This window comes from Gobio gobio (genome assembly GCF_949357685.1).
Source record: "Gobio gobio genome assembly, chromosome: 4".
Lineage (NCBI taxonomy): Eukaryota > Metazoa > Chordata > Actinopteri > Cypriniformes > Gobionidae > Gobio > Gobio gobio.
The window spans coordinates 39483329-39497550 of record NC_137100.1 but is presented as its reverse complement, the minus strand read 5'-3'; the positions used below and the strand labels follow the sequence as shown (position 1 = coordinate 39497550).

The 14222-nt window shown below is 39.6% G+C and overlaps 3 protein-coding genes across 9 annotated transcripts in view; 2 read left to right on the top strand and 1 right to left on the bottom strand.

The window, feature by feature from the left end:
- The first annotated feature begins 3 nt into the window (after positions 1–3).
- Positions 4–4637, top strand: med22 (mediator complex subunit 22). 5 transcript variants are annotated; one of them, XM_079815189.1, is made up of 5 exons: positions 4–98; positions 663–826; positions 914–994; positions 1667–1875; positions 3697–4637. In XM_079815189.1, the coding sequence occupies exons 2-5, from the start codon at positions 704–706 to the stop codon at positions 3866–3868; spliced, it is 585 nt and encodes a 194-aa protein (XP_079671315.1). In that variant the 5' UTR covers positions 4–98; positions 663–703; the 3' UTR covers positions 3869–4637. The 5 variants fall into 5 exon arrangements, with proteins under 5 accessions (XP_079671315.1, XP_079671317.1, XP_079671316.1 ...); XM_079815190.1 differs by having other exon boundaries at positions 22–98; positions 672–826; positions 3697–4528; XM_079815191.1 differs by lacking the exon at positions 3697–4637 and having other exon boundaries at positions 1667–3226.
- On the bottom strand, positions 4314–12801 carry cUnh9orf78 (chromosome Un C9orf78 homolog). Its single transcript, XM_079815188.1, has 10 exons — positions 12746–12801; positions 9777–10102; positions 9526–9585; positions 9373–9424; positions 9186–9256; positions 9011–9088; positions 8685–8882; positions 8413–8549; positions 4957–5058; positions 4314–4869 (listed from the first exon to the last, which is right to left on the bottom strand). Exons 2-10 carry the CDS (start codon positions 9854–9856, stop codon positions 4775–4777), a joined length of 873 nt encoding a protein of 290 aa, XP_079671314.1. The 5' UTR covers positions 9857–10102; positions 12746–12801; the 3' UTR covers positions 4314–4774.
- usp20 (ubiquitin specific peptidase 20) overlaps positions 10270–14222 on the top strand; it is a 37654-nt gene continuing 33701 nt past the window's right edge. For 2 of the 3 annotated variants that reach the window (XM_079815185.1, XM_079815187.1), the window contains exons 1-8: positions 10270–10388; positions 11368–11466; positions 11552–11605; positions 12544–12606; positions 12756–12890; positions 13107–13209; positions 13807–13876; positions 14023–14136. In XM_079815185.1, coding sequence (XP_079671311.1) covers positions 11386–11466; positions 11552–11605; positions 12544–12606; positions 12756–12890; positions 13107–13209; positions 13807–13876; positions 14023–14136 — 620 coding nt within the window. In that variant the 5' untranslated portion in view covers positions 10270–10388; positions 11368–11385. Of the gene's footprint in view, positions 10389–10438; positions 10614–11367; positions 11467–11551; positions 11606–12543; positions 12607–12755; positions 12891–13106; positions 13210–13806; positions 13877–14022; positions 14137–14222 lie in introns of those variants that run through there. The other variant, XM_079815186.1, reaches the window with a different exon arrangement.

The window sequence follows — 14222 nt, the reverse complement described above, 5'->3', positions numbered from 1 at the left end:
ACCGCGACATTTGGTAATGCTGACGTCATCTATATGCGACAGAACAAAGCGGGAGGCTCATGTTTATTTGTAAAGATATTAGAAGAATGCTTGCAGTTGTAAGTAGCGATTTCTTTTTAAAATTTAAGCTATAGTACCTACACGGTTCTATTATTCATGCATGATGTACAGTCGCTGTTTAGTTACTGTGTCTGAGAGAAACAAAATAAATCTCGAATGGAGACATTCGCAAAGGCATTAATTTAATTGCGTTGAATAACTGACCGTACTCTTGGCTCCACTTTTACGTGTTTCTCAAAATAGCCAGAATATACATTTTCACAGACGGACGGGCGATTATTAAATCCACTCTCGTAACGTTAGCCATCACGTACCGCTCTTAAATATGCAGAACTACTTTAAACCAGGGTTTACAAATGTACAGTATGAAATGTAAAAACTCTCTACATAGGGTTAATTTCTAACTACTAGTATGAAACATGCAATTACCAGTAGACTATTATTAAGGGTAAAATGAGTATATAATTCCATGATTTTTCATCATTTTTTAGCACAATTTCATAAGAAAATATGTAAATGCAACAATGCCTGTTTATTGGATGTTTAGTAACTTAGCAGTTTGTGTGATAATTAATTGTAATTCTAATAAAGTGTTGTTTCAGTTCCTTTAGCATTAAGTAAAGTGTGACTGAAGAGCGCTGAGATGACCACACAGAGAGTCCTCCCGCAAAGCAAAGAGTCTCTACTGCAGAACTATAACAAGAGACTTAAAGATGACATCAGGTCAATTCTAGACAATTTTACGGAAATAATCAAAACTGCCAAGGTAAGTTGGCATGCATTGTGCTGTGTGATTTTCATATTGGTATGATATAGCTAAAGGTGACACTAATCTGGTTATCTCATCAATCAGGTGGAAGATGAGACTCAGGTTTTCAGGGCGACACAAGCTGAGCAGGACCACTATGAAATGCATGTGCGAGCTGCCAACATTGTAAGATCTACAGTGATGGAGATAAATAAACACCTCAGATTTGGGTGACATTAACAGTTAACACATTTAAAGGGATAGTTCACCCTAAAATCTAAATTCTGTCATCAATTACTCACGCTCACGTCATTCCAAATCCATAAGATTTTTGTTCATTTTCAAACACAAATGAAGATATTTTTAATTAAAACGGAGATATTTATGATTTACATAACAGATTGTAAACCATTGGTCAGAGTATATATGTATAGAGCACTTAAATATGGTAAACAGAATCTCAATTGTACTGTGACACGCGAGAATAAACCTCATTGGTAAACCTCACGTGTTGCCGTGACACCTTATTGCATGTCAAGCTTTCATAAATTACCATACTTGATGTGGTCTATGTTTATATCTGAATAAATAAATTAAAGATGTTCGTCTTATAAAGCAACCATGTTTCATCTTAAGACTTGGAGTAATATGGGTTTATTTTACAACCGTTTTACATTTTGAAGGGAATAGATTTTAAATGGAGGGACAGAAATCTCTCTGATTTCATTAAAATAATCTTAATTTGTGTTCTGAAGATGAATGAAAGTTTTATGGGTTTGTAATGACATGAGTGTGAGTAAATGAAGACAGAATTTTCATTTTTGGGTGAACTAACCCTTCAATGTGTTTGTGTTTAAGGTACGTGCAGGAGAGTCTCTCATGAAACTCGTCTCGGACCTGAAGCAGTTCCTCATCCTGAATGACTTCCCCTCTGTCAATGAGGCCATCAGTCTCCGCAACCAGCAGCTGCGCACGCTGCAGGAGGAGTGCGACAAGAAGCTCATCTCCCTGCGTGATGAGATTGCCATCGACCTGTATGAGCTCGAGGAAGAGTATTACTCCTCCAGGTACAAATAGACCAGTGATCCCAAACGTGTGCAGTCACCTCTGCCTTCCCTTGCTTACCAACGCCATATACTTGATGCATATGTACATCATAAGAAAACAACACAGGGTGATTTATGGAGCCATTAATATGTCTATAAAGATATTTTTAACTTGCACAACCAAATATTGGCTCCGACCGTTGATCATTTTACTAAAATATGTGCTAACCTTGTTGGTTTGCCCTATGTTTTATTACATCTTGCTAGTTTGTTCCTCCGATACACATAGCATACCATTGTGCCTTAATAAGAGTGTTCATTCTTGCAAGTAAGCATATAGCTAATGAAAGAGTGTATTCTCTCACACAACTCAGTCATGTAGTAAGAATCGCTTACAATTTAAATACTGTTGAGTGTTATTCCACTTGTCATGTTTATAACAAGCCAGACATGATCATATCTGTTTCTGCTATGCTTCTAATATAGCAAAATCCATATATCCATATTGTCATATCCATCCATATTGCAGTCACACCAAAGACATTATAAAGCACTTTCCTTATAACTGGTTTTGTAAAAGAAAACCCTTCTGTTTTACATATATAAGTGCATGTAAATATTTCCTCCTCTAGGTGCCTTTATCAATTGTGTTTTAGAAGATTTACTTTATTTTGCAATCAGGAATCAGGATGTGTATTTACTTTTATTATTGGTGCTGGTCTGATTTTTATTTAATTTCTTTTAGATTAGTTTAGGATAAATCTGGATCATTTGTCTTTTTAAATATTTTAGATAAATTTAAGCTGTCTTTGAAACGCACCATTGTAACATTAATAGTTATATGTGAAGAGACACTTTTATTGGGTTATTATGGAAATAATTTAATAAATGAAAAATAAAATGTAATTTGATATTTGATTGGACACAATGTTCAGTTGCACTTTAGAATAATAAAAGAAAAGAATATAGGGTGCTGTAAGTGGTGTATAAATTACTTCTAAGAATCATATTAATTTGCTTACTGGAAGAAAATTGTTAAGATCAAGATACTTTTTTTGAGAATTCATAAATGCAATGTTTTTTTTTTCTTTCTCTGTTAAACTAATTGAAGATTGTGTAACTGGCAAAATATTTTAGCTTTCAGTGGCATATGTGTCAAGTTCGAAATGTAATATTTATCATTTAAAAAACATTTGTTTTCCTCAGTGGTTTATAATCTCACTACATTATGTTTCTTTGTGGTGACGTATTCAGTAGAAATAGTGTTGGTCACATAAGTACCTGTTTAAAATGTATCAGATTATTTGTCGGTTTTTCCACAAACCAACTGGTCATTTCAAATGACATAAATAAACCAGATAGAAACGAGAGCACATTTAGTGTCCGATCTATTATTTGCTCGCCTCCGATTTGGAATTTATGTTCTGCCTCTGTCTGTTGAGTTCATAGTCTAAATTCTCTGCTGCTTACAGCCTTTCGCTTTTCAACTATTGAGCAATTCTATTATTATACTCTACACACATCTGTTCAATGCACCGAAAGACAGCAAACAGAAGAGTAACGTGATCTGACAGACCAAAACTCAACTCAAAGGACACCATGTGACCACACGTTTCCAATCAATGTTAGTAGCAATCCTGAATAATGCTTTTCACAACTTTCTTTCCCTGCTTAGGCTTCCTTTCCCAGTTCTTTATAAGTTTTGTGTATGTGTCCCTTACTAATGTTCATTATTAATATATATACTCCTAATTTATTACGGAGTGTGTTTTTAGGCAGAAGTGGACAGTAGAAATGTTAGTTTGTGTGCTTGTGTGTAACGTGTGTGTATAACGTTTCTAGCTGTGGACAGTGGGATGGTGTTGAGTTGCCACTTTGTGAGGCCTTTCATCGGCGGGACAGTTGGGGGTCCCCCGAGACGACCTCTGACCTTTCACATGCCAACCCAGAGGATTCAGACCAATTGGGGACCCAGGAGTCCATGCACGGCAGCAGCACTAGTGAGCAGTCGTGAAAAACCAATGGCTTCCTTCATGGATCAGTTAGATTTCACAGCAAAGCAACCTGCCATCTTAATAAGCAACAGTCTACAGCTGTAGACTGCAAATCTAGAGAACTACTTTAATGGATTTTTTTTCCCTGCAAAAATGACACTGAATTAATAGAGAACATTTCTTATAAGTAGTATTTCAGTATTGTAACTGGGTAACTTAGTTGTAAGTAACTGTGGTATAATAGTGTTTTTTTTCCTGACTGTTTATTGGCTACATATAATGCCTATAGTTTGAGTGATAATACAACTGCTATACTTTATTTTCATAATTGTTCTTCAAAACAAAAGTACAGATCAATTCTGTAATCAAACTTGTGTAAAGGACATGGTGTTTTATATGCTGATAGAAACTAGGACTTTGTAAACATGCTGCTCTATTTAAGTAACAAAAACACTGTTAAATTTCACTATATGTTCACTACATGCAAGTACATATGCACTGTAATGCTCTATTTTATTATTTTTTTTTTCAAAATGTGACTGCCAAGGAAATGTTCTCTTTTCTTATATACATATTTTATTGCTGTGGATGACCTCTCCATTTTAGGTTGTTACAAGACATCTCATTAGGAAATTCTGTAGAATAAAAATAACCTTTAATAATAAAAAATGAGGTTTCATTAATATGTAGTGGTCAATCAATTTTGTTGAATTGTTCCACATGAGACTGAAACACATTATAACATGCACATAATTATTAAACCAAAATGTTCTATTTTTAAAAGTTTGCAAAAACTATCAATGTTTTGGGGAAAGTTTTATTGTAAAATGTTTTATGACCGTAGGCTATAAGGATATTCATTAACAGTAAAAAAATATTTACATCACAAAAAAGTCAATCTAGTTGACTATAACAAAGGTGGAGGATTAGTATCGTCGGTTCATCTTCTTGAATTTCTCATAGTGGTAGTCATCTGTGGCCTTCTCGTTATTCGGTCTCTTGCGGAAGTTGGGTGGTGAGGCTGGAGAACAAAACAACAACAACAAATTCATTCAAAATGCAATTCAATCTGTCAATTAAGCAAAATAGTTATTCGTTCTGTTCTTACCCTCGGGTGCCGGATTCTCAGTGTCACCTACTCGTAGGGGCCTGGCTTTGGGCTCTTCTCTGTGAACTCTTCGCTGGGGAGCATTTACATCCTCATGATAGACTTGAGAGAAAAACAAACAATGACTTAACATTTCTCCTTTAGGGAAGGATAGAAAATATTGAAAATATTAATCTAAATGTTAGAAATCTACACGTTTAAACATTAGGCATAGACAAAGCTGTAATTCATAAAACTGAACTAAATCTAGATGTGATGAGTAAAAAAAAACCCATACTTCTGAATATAAAATACACTCAGGTTTACTGATACAGTACATTGGTTTATATATATATTAAAAAAAACCTTGTATAATTATTTATTTATTTGTCTGGGGCTATATGCCCCTGGTAGGGTCTCCCAAGGCCTCCCCCCATGGGGTCCGGCCGGGCTCAGCCCGAAGGAGTGACGTGGGGCCGCCCTCCTGTGGGCTCACCACCTGCAGGAGGGAGCGTAAGGGGCCGGTGCATAGTGGATCGGGCGACAGTCGAAGGCGAGGGCCCCGACGACCCGATCTCTGGACACGGAATCTGTCTCTAGGGACGTGGAATGTCACCTCGTTGGCGGGGAAGGAGCCTGAGCTTGTGCGGGAGGTCGAAAGGTACCAACTAGAGATAGTCGGGCTCACCTCCACGCACAGCTTGGGCTCTGGAACCACACTTCTTGAGAGAGGCTGGACTCTTTACCACTCTGGAGTTGCCCTTGGTGAGAGGCGGAGGGCTGGCGTGGGTTTGTTTATAGCCCCCCAGCTCAGCCGCCATGTGTTGGAGTTCACCCCAGTGAACGAGAGGGTCGCTTCCCTGCGCCTTCGAGTCGGGGATAGGTCTCTCACTGTCGTTTGTGCATACGGGCCGAACGGCAATGCGGAGTACCCGGCCCTCTTGGAGTCTCTGGGAGGGGTGCTGGAAAGTGCTCCGACTGGAGACTCCGTCGTTCTACTGGGGGACTTCAACGCCCACGTGGGCAGTGACAGTGACACCTGGAGGGGCGTGATTGGGAGGAACGGTCCCCCTGATCTGAACCCAAGCGGTGTTCTGTTATTGGATTTCTGTGCTGGAGATATTGAGTCAGAGTGGACCATGTTCTCCACCTCCATTGTCGCCGCGGCCGCTCGGAGCTGTGGCCGTAAGGTCTCCGGTGCCTGTCGAGGCGGCAATCCCCGAACCCGGTGGTGGACACCGGAAGTAAACAATGCCGTCAAACTGAAGAAGGAGTCCTATCGGGCCTGGATGGCTTGTGGGACTCCGGAGGCAGCTGACAGGTACCGGCAGGCCAAGCGGACTGCAGCCCGGGTAGTCTCGGAGGCAAAAAATCGGGCCCGGGGGGAGTTTGGTGAGGCCATGGAGAAAGACTATCGGTTGGCCTCGAAGAGATTCTGGCAAACTGTTCGACGCCTCAGGAGGGGGAAGCAGTGCCCTACCAACACTGTTTACAGTGGAGATGGGCACCTGTTGACCTCAACTGGGGATATTGTCAGGCGGTGGAAGGAATACTTCTAATCCCACCGACATGTCTTCCGTTGAGGAAGCAGTGGCTGGGGACTCGGAGGAGGACTCGTCCATCACCCGGGCTGAAGTCATCGAGCTAGTTAAAAAGCTCCATGTGGCGATGAGATCCGCCCTGAGTACCTCAAGTCTCTGGATGTTGTGGGGCTGTCTTGGCTGACACGCCTCTGCAACATCGCATGGCGGTTGGGGACAGTACCTCTGGACTGGCAGACCGGGGTGGTGGTCCCTCTTTTCAAGAAGGGGGATTGGAGAGTGTGTTCCAACTATAGGGGGATCAAACTTCTCAGCCTCCCCGGGAAAGTCTATGCCAGGGTACTGGAGAGGAGAATTCGGCCGATAGTAGAACCTCGGATTCAGGAGGAACAGTATGATTTTCGTCCCGGTCGTGGAAAACTGGACCAGCTCTGTACCCTTTCCAGGGTGCTGGAGGTTTCATGGGAGTTTGCCCAACCAGTCCACATGTGTTTTGTGGATTTGGAGAAGGCATTCGACTGTGTTCCTCGTGGCACCCTGTGGAAGGTGCTCTGGGAGTATGGGGTCGGCGGCCCCCTTCTTAGGGCTGTTCGGTCCCTGTACGACCGGAGCAAGAGCTTGGTTCGCATTGCCGGTAGTAAGTCAGACCTGTTCCCGGTGCATGTTGGACTCCGGCAGGGCTGCCCTTTGTCACCGGTTCTGTTCATAACTTTTATGGACATAATTTCTAGGCGCAGCCAAGGGCCGGAGAGGGTCCGGTTTGGGGACGATACGATTTCGTTGCTGCTTTTTGCGGATGATGTTGTCATGTTGGCCTCCTCAGACCAGGACCTTCAGCGTGCACTGGGACGGTTTGCAGGCGAGTGTGAAGCGGCTGGGATGAGAATCAGCACCTCCAAGTCCGAGGCCATGGTTCTCAGTCGGAAAAGGGTGGATTGCCCACTTCAGGTTGGTGGAGAGTTCCTGCCTCAAGTGGAGGAGTTCAGGTATCTTGGGGTCTTGTTCACGAGTGAGGGCAGGATGGAACGGGAGATTGACAGACGGATCGGTGGAGCTTCTGCAGTAATGCGGTCGATGTACCGGTCTGTCGTGGTGAAGAAGGAGCTGAGCTGTATGGCAAAGCTCTCGATTTACCGGTCAATCTACGTTCCTAATCTCACCTATGGTCATGAGTTGTGGGTCATGACCGAAAGGACAAGATCACGGATACAGGCGGCCGAAATGAGCTTTCTCCGTAGGGTGGCTGGGCGCTCCCTTAGAGATCGGTCACTCGGGAGGAGCTCAGAGTAGAGCCGTTGCTCCTCCACATCGAGAGGAGCCAGCTGAGGTGGCTCGGGCATCTATTTCGGATGCCTCCTGGACGCCTTCCCAGGGAGGTGTTCCAGGCACATCCCACTGGAAGGAGGCCCCGGGGAAGACCTAGGACACGCTGGAGGGACTATGTCTACCGGCTGGCCTGGGAACGCCTCGGGGTTCCCCTGGAAGAGCTGGAGGAAGTGGCTAGGGAGAGGGAAGTCTGGGCGTCTCTGCTTAGACTGTTGCCCCCGCGACCCAGCCCCGGATAAGCGGAAGATGATGGATGGATGGATGGATGGATTATTTATTGAAGGACGAATACTTTGTTACAAAACATTCCATCTAAGATAAAACGTTTTGGAATTTCTATTCATATAGGAATCCTAAAGAAAAATATTAAGCAGCACAACTGTTGTCAACCTTGCTAATAAGAAATGTTTCTTGAGCTGCAAATCAACACAGAATTGACATTGACATTTTTTTAAATTATTAAAATAGAAAACAGTTATTTTAAATTGTAATAATATTTCACAATACTGTCATACAGTATTTGGTGAAGACAAAAGACTTCAAAAACATTAAAATCTTACTGACCCCAAACCTTCAAAGGAACGGAAGTATATGTGTACAGTACACTTACAGCGATTATGCTGGACGTAATTCACTGCAATGTTAGTAGGAACGAAGGAGGTCCCGTTGTCTTTCTTCTTATTCCTCTGCTCAGCAAGCAGCTTTGCTTTGGCATCTTCTGTGCTGATGATGTTCTTTATCTTTGCACTTAAAATTATGGAAAAAAAAGAGGGTTTTGGAGTTGGCATCCATAGCTCGGGTGGTCTAATTAACCAGACTACAGATAAAAATATCTGATGCCATCAATGGAAAATGTCTAAATTAGTTTTGGTCTTTACTTACTCTATCCCCAGATCCACCTCTGGAATCCCACTCAGCATCTGATTGGACAACATCTCTTCTGTCTTTTTGGCAGAATTGACACGGATGCTCTCTGGAAGTTCGTACAGGAGGTCCTCTGGATTCTTTGCCTTCACCTTCAGCTCCTCTGCCTCCACCATGCCTTTCTTTTTCTTTAACTCAGTCTCAATGTACTTCATCCTAAATTAAATCACATACAAGGGGAGAGAAGATAAAACATAAACAGAGGCAAAATTTCCAATGAAGACAAATCATCATTCAGAAACTCTAAGAATGCAGATGGATTGCACGCACACATAGGAACTTACATGTCTGCATCTTCATCTCGTCTGTTAGTCTCGGCAGAAAAGGAGGTACCAAGATTCAGGTCGTTTTCATCAACTACCCTAAAGTGAAGAATAGAAGTTCATTATTTAACTTGTGAAATACAAAAGCCACCAACTTTAAATGAAAAGCAAACATGATAACATACATAACACTTACAGTTCTCTGTTTCTGTCTTTAACTTTCTTCATGTCAACAACACCTCCAGTCTTCAGTTTAAATGGGTCATCCTAATGCACAAAACAGGGAATGTCGATATTTTGCCCATTTATTTGTTAGTTCATAAGATATATAACACTGCAATACCTTCATTGTACTACAAAATGTAAAAAAAAAAAAAACATACCTCAAGCTCAGCATCCAAAGGAAGTTTCTCTCCTACAAGTAATGTTGCAATGCTGGAGGAATAAAATGAAAAAGCAGCATGCATTATTTTGTATACAAAAAATATAAATGAAAAACACTGTACAAAAAAATAAGACTAGGTTTGCTGACCAACCTCACTCCATGCTGCCTTTTTCGTAGACTTTGAAGCTCCCTGGCTTCATCTAGTTTGGACCTTGAGAAACAAATTTAAATGTAACATATTTAAACATATTTTTATATATAAAAATACATCTGCATGTTGCCTCTAAATTAATCTGACACTTATATAAATGCTTTTCTGTAGCTCGGTTGATCTATTGTGGCTAAATTTAGTATAGCTACTGTATATATTTGGCCTGAATGTGATAAACATATCTAACGTACCTGACCACGGCTTTGGTCTCATCATCTTCCTCGTCGGATGAGTCTTCGTTCTTCCTCCTAAAATTCTTACCCGATGGCATGATTTCAAAGAACTATTTAAATCTTTATATTTAATGTTTACTGTATCCCTTCACAAGCCTGTACGCTGCGTCGACGGTCCGTGTTTAGCGACGGACCTCTCTCCACATTTCCCGAGACTTCCGCTGACGTCACAATTACTGTATTAACAGCTGATCTAAGATCAGCTCATCTGTTTTCCATATAACCGTTTAACGGAGTAAAGCGACTATGGGGGGATGAAGAGACTTGTTCAAGATCAGCTACTTCTATGAATAGAAAAACAAAGTAAAAAAATAACAACAAAAACATTTAAAACATGAACAGCCTAACAAGTAGTATATTAATTTTAATAGTGTAAGCAAATAAAAAATAGTTTTCGATCAGATGAAACAGCTGAAAGCATTCATTGGCTCTCGTCAAAGCTGTGACGCACACTCATGCTATATTCAGTATGGATGCTGTTTAGTACACTGTTACCCACCTCTGTTACAAACACCACAGATTGGCATAAAATGATCATCTATGAGTGTTATTTTTGTTTATGTCTGACAGGTAAATAACTGTTTTTATCTTTCCTTCGGTTGAAGCGAAGTGTCACTGTTTATTTGTCAAGATAACATCATGTCGACCGAGCGCATGAAAAGTGTCTTGCAGCCCGAGTGGAAATATGGCCTGTTTATTCTGCAAAGATCGTGATGTAAAACGGCTTTTTGAGTGGTTGACGATGACATTTAGTGGAACTGTATTGTGTTGAAGAAGAAGCAGCAGAAATAATCCGTATGTTTTTAGATTCTTTTTCGATGATGAATAGCGAGTCTGGTTCACATGAATATTATTGTTTTTCAGTTTCTATTCGGAGTTGTCAAAGCTACTTTTCGTGTGAAAAGCAGATTTACTGATTATTTTTTATAATGTGTTATTGTGCATTATTCCACTGTAACAATGGACGGGGTGATATTTGCGATGAATGCATCCTTCAGCCGTGCTTGGCGCATGAAACAGCAGTTTTGGGCTCCTGAGAGTTTCAGGCACCCACTCACATTGGTGCCATCTCATATTAAGTAGACGTGCTCAGCCTGAGTTTTATTCCTGTTTTCTTCTTTCATTATTATTTTGAATAATTGATTCACTGATGGTAGATTTTCTCTTTCACACTGATATTAAGACTGTAGAAGGTTATACTTTGTAAGGGACAGTTCACCAATAAATGCAATTATGTCCACATTTCTCACCCTCGTAATTTTCCAAACTTTTATATCTTTTTTTCTTATGTAGAACACAAGTGGAAATGTTAGAAGAATAATTTTATTAAAAAAAAATTGCGTAGAAGGTAACTGACTTAATATTTCTTTTTGTTAACCACAGAAGATAGAAAGTCAGTTTTTAAACCAATGACATTTAGGGCTAAATAGATGATTTAATTTCTCTTTTTGGGGGATGTACTTTAACCTAACAACCTCACAGCTGTTGATTGTATTGATGCTGTGCAGAGGTGTATCAGTAGTTGTCAATTCTCTGTGTTTTGCAATAGAGTGACGTCAAAATCAAGATGACTGAAAGCGGGGATCTTTGTCCTCACTTGGACATTATTGGTGAAATTACTAAAGAGGAACTTATTCAAAAATCAAAGGTTAGAATTGTTTTGGCTGATATTTAAGTCTTAAATGTATTATGAGTGCTGTGTATTGAATTTTATCATGTTATTTTTACTCAAGGGTACGTGTCAGTCATGTGGGGTAGGTGGACCAAACCTCTGGGCATGTCTACAGGTAAGGAGCCATTTCCCTTGAAAACATACAAGTACAATAGATTTTAAGCATGTAGAAAGATTTATGAATGTCATCTTTAAGATTAGGCCCAGAACATTTATTTAAAGCCACTATCATTATTATTTTTTAATTCATGTGCCCTTATAATCTTTAATCAAAATAACTTCCCCTTCCTTTTGCAACAACATTTCTTCTCTTCTCTGATTATGGCTTTGAATAATGGACAGAACAGCGCAAGCGCATGAACACAGCATGAATTGGCTGTTGTTGGAACTCTCCGAACAAACACTCAAAACGGGCTGTGTTGGGAATGGGATGGCAGACAATAAAGTGTTCTTTATAAGTTCTTACATATGTCTTCATAGCTGTAAGATTCTTTGTGTACTAAAGCAGCAGCGTACTATGGAAGTGGCCATGCATTATTATTTTTCCTTTCTTGTTTTCTCGTGATCTCGGCATAAAAGTTGTTTTCTCTTGATCTAGATACAAAAAGACATTTCCGTTTGATAGACGTTTGATACAAACCAACGGTGCAGTTGGTTTGATATTGGACATTTTTTAGGCATTAGACATTTTTGTTAGACATCTTCAACATTAAACGATGTGCAAAAACAAAATAGTGGTGATTCAAGCTGTATCTTTTTCAGATCATGCATGTAAAGCATAATTTCTATATATAGCTACAAGCAGCAATCATCGGAAGCCAAGCACCAATGGCCAAGTAAACACTGTAATAAATACATTATGTAATATTTTTGTAGAACTAATAAGCTACACAGAACAAACTGTCATATTACTTAAAGACAGCATGTTCGAAAAAGCAAATAAATGGAATAATTGTTGTGCTGCAGGTGTTTCTAAGCTGGTGTCAGGTTTTATGAGAATATGAGAAACGACTTGCTGACGACATTACTCTCTTTGTCCTGGTTTGCCCACAGTGTGACTGTCCCTATGTAGGCTGCGGAGAATCATATTCTGATCACAGTACTATACACGCACAGGTAACATTCTTACAGTTTGCTTGGTCATTTAATTATTCTGTGTACTCTTTCATTCTATTTAAGCATTCATTCTATCTAGGGATCATCCATATATAATTTTGTTTTTGTTCTTTTGTACATGTGTGCATCATCTTCTTACCTTTTTCCAGGCCAAAAAACACAATCTGACAGTAAACTTGACCACATTCAGGGTGTGGTGTTATGTCTGTGAGAGGGAGGTGTTTCTGGAACCAAAACCGGTTACTCCTATATCATTAGCACACTGCTGCAAAACACATGAACAGGTAAATTCATTCACATGTTTTTTTATTTTTTTTTAAATCTGCACTTTTAGCAGTTTAGGATTGTATAAACATGATTAACGTTGTGCATCCTGTTTGAGTTTAGCTGTGTCTTCTGCATTATTAATATCAGTTTAAATGTCTCAATTACACACAATAATTTATAAAACACATGTACAATACATAATGCACAATTCTCTCTTTTTTACATCCCCAAAGGATCCTCTTCCCCAGACAACATTTCACCCTCTGAAGGCGGTTCCTATCGCAGTGGCAGATGAGGACGGCTCAGAATCTGAGGAGGATGAGTTTAAACCTAGAGGTATAATCATGTAGCTAGTACATATTGCATGGCATTTCTAATCCTTTTAAAAATGATAAATGGCAAGGACACCCACCTATACATTGGTGGGGACATGTGCACTACCATTCAAAAGTTTGAGATCTGTACGATTTTTTAATTGTTTTTGAAAGAAGTCTTTTTTGCGTATCAAGGCTGCATTTATTTGATTAAATACATAGTAAAAACAGTCATATTTTAAAATATTATTACCATTCAAAATAGCTGTTTTCTATTTTTTATATATTTTAAAATATTTTTTTTTCTGTGCCAAAGCTGAATTTTCAGCAGCCATTTCTCCAGTCTTCAGAAATCATTCTAATACATTGATTTAATGCTGATTTGTTGAAAACTTAATATTTTTGTGGAAACCGTAGTACTTTTTTCAGGATTCTTCGATTAATAGAAAGTTAAAAAGAACTGCATTTATTTTAAATAAAATGTTTTTGTAAAATTATAAAACTTTTTTACTGTCATTTTGATAAATTGTAATGCATCATTACTAAATACATTTTTAGCAAAGTTGTCCGCTGGTGTTTGCATTACTCGTCATGTTTAATACTCTTTACTCTATCTCAGGTCTCACAGGGATGAAGAACATTGGGAACTCCTGTTACATGAACGCTGCGCTGCAGGCCCTGTCCAACTGGTGAGCTCCCAACTTGTGCAGCATAATTAGCCATTATCCAGTCAACACAGATTGAAAGCGTGACTGATTCCACTGATTTGATTTTCAGTTCTGTGCATCCTGCCCCTTAAATTGACAATGGTTTTCCTGTTTCTTTTTCTCTTCAGTCCTCCTTTGACTCAGTTTTTCCTGGATTGCAGTGGGTTGGTTCGTACGGATAAGAAGCCGGCTTTGTGTAAAAGCTATCAGAAGCTTATCTCTGAGCTCTGGCACAAGAAACGGTAACAAGCACTGACTTGACAAACCACTAAACTAGATCTGGCCAGTTCTAGCGGACCTAATTTTAATCTATTGAGCGTGGTCCTAA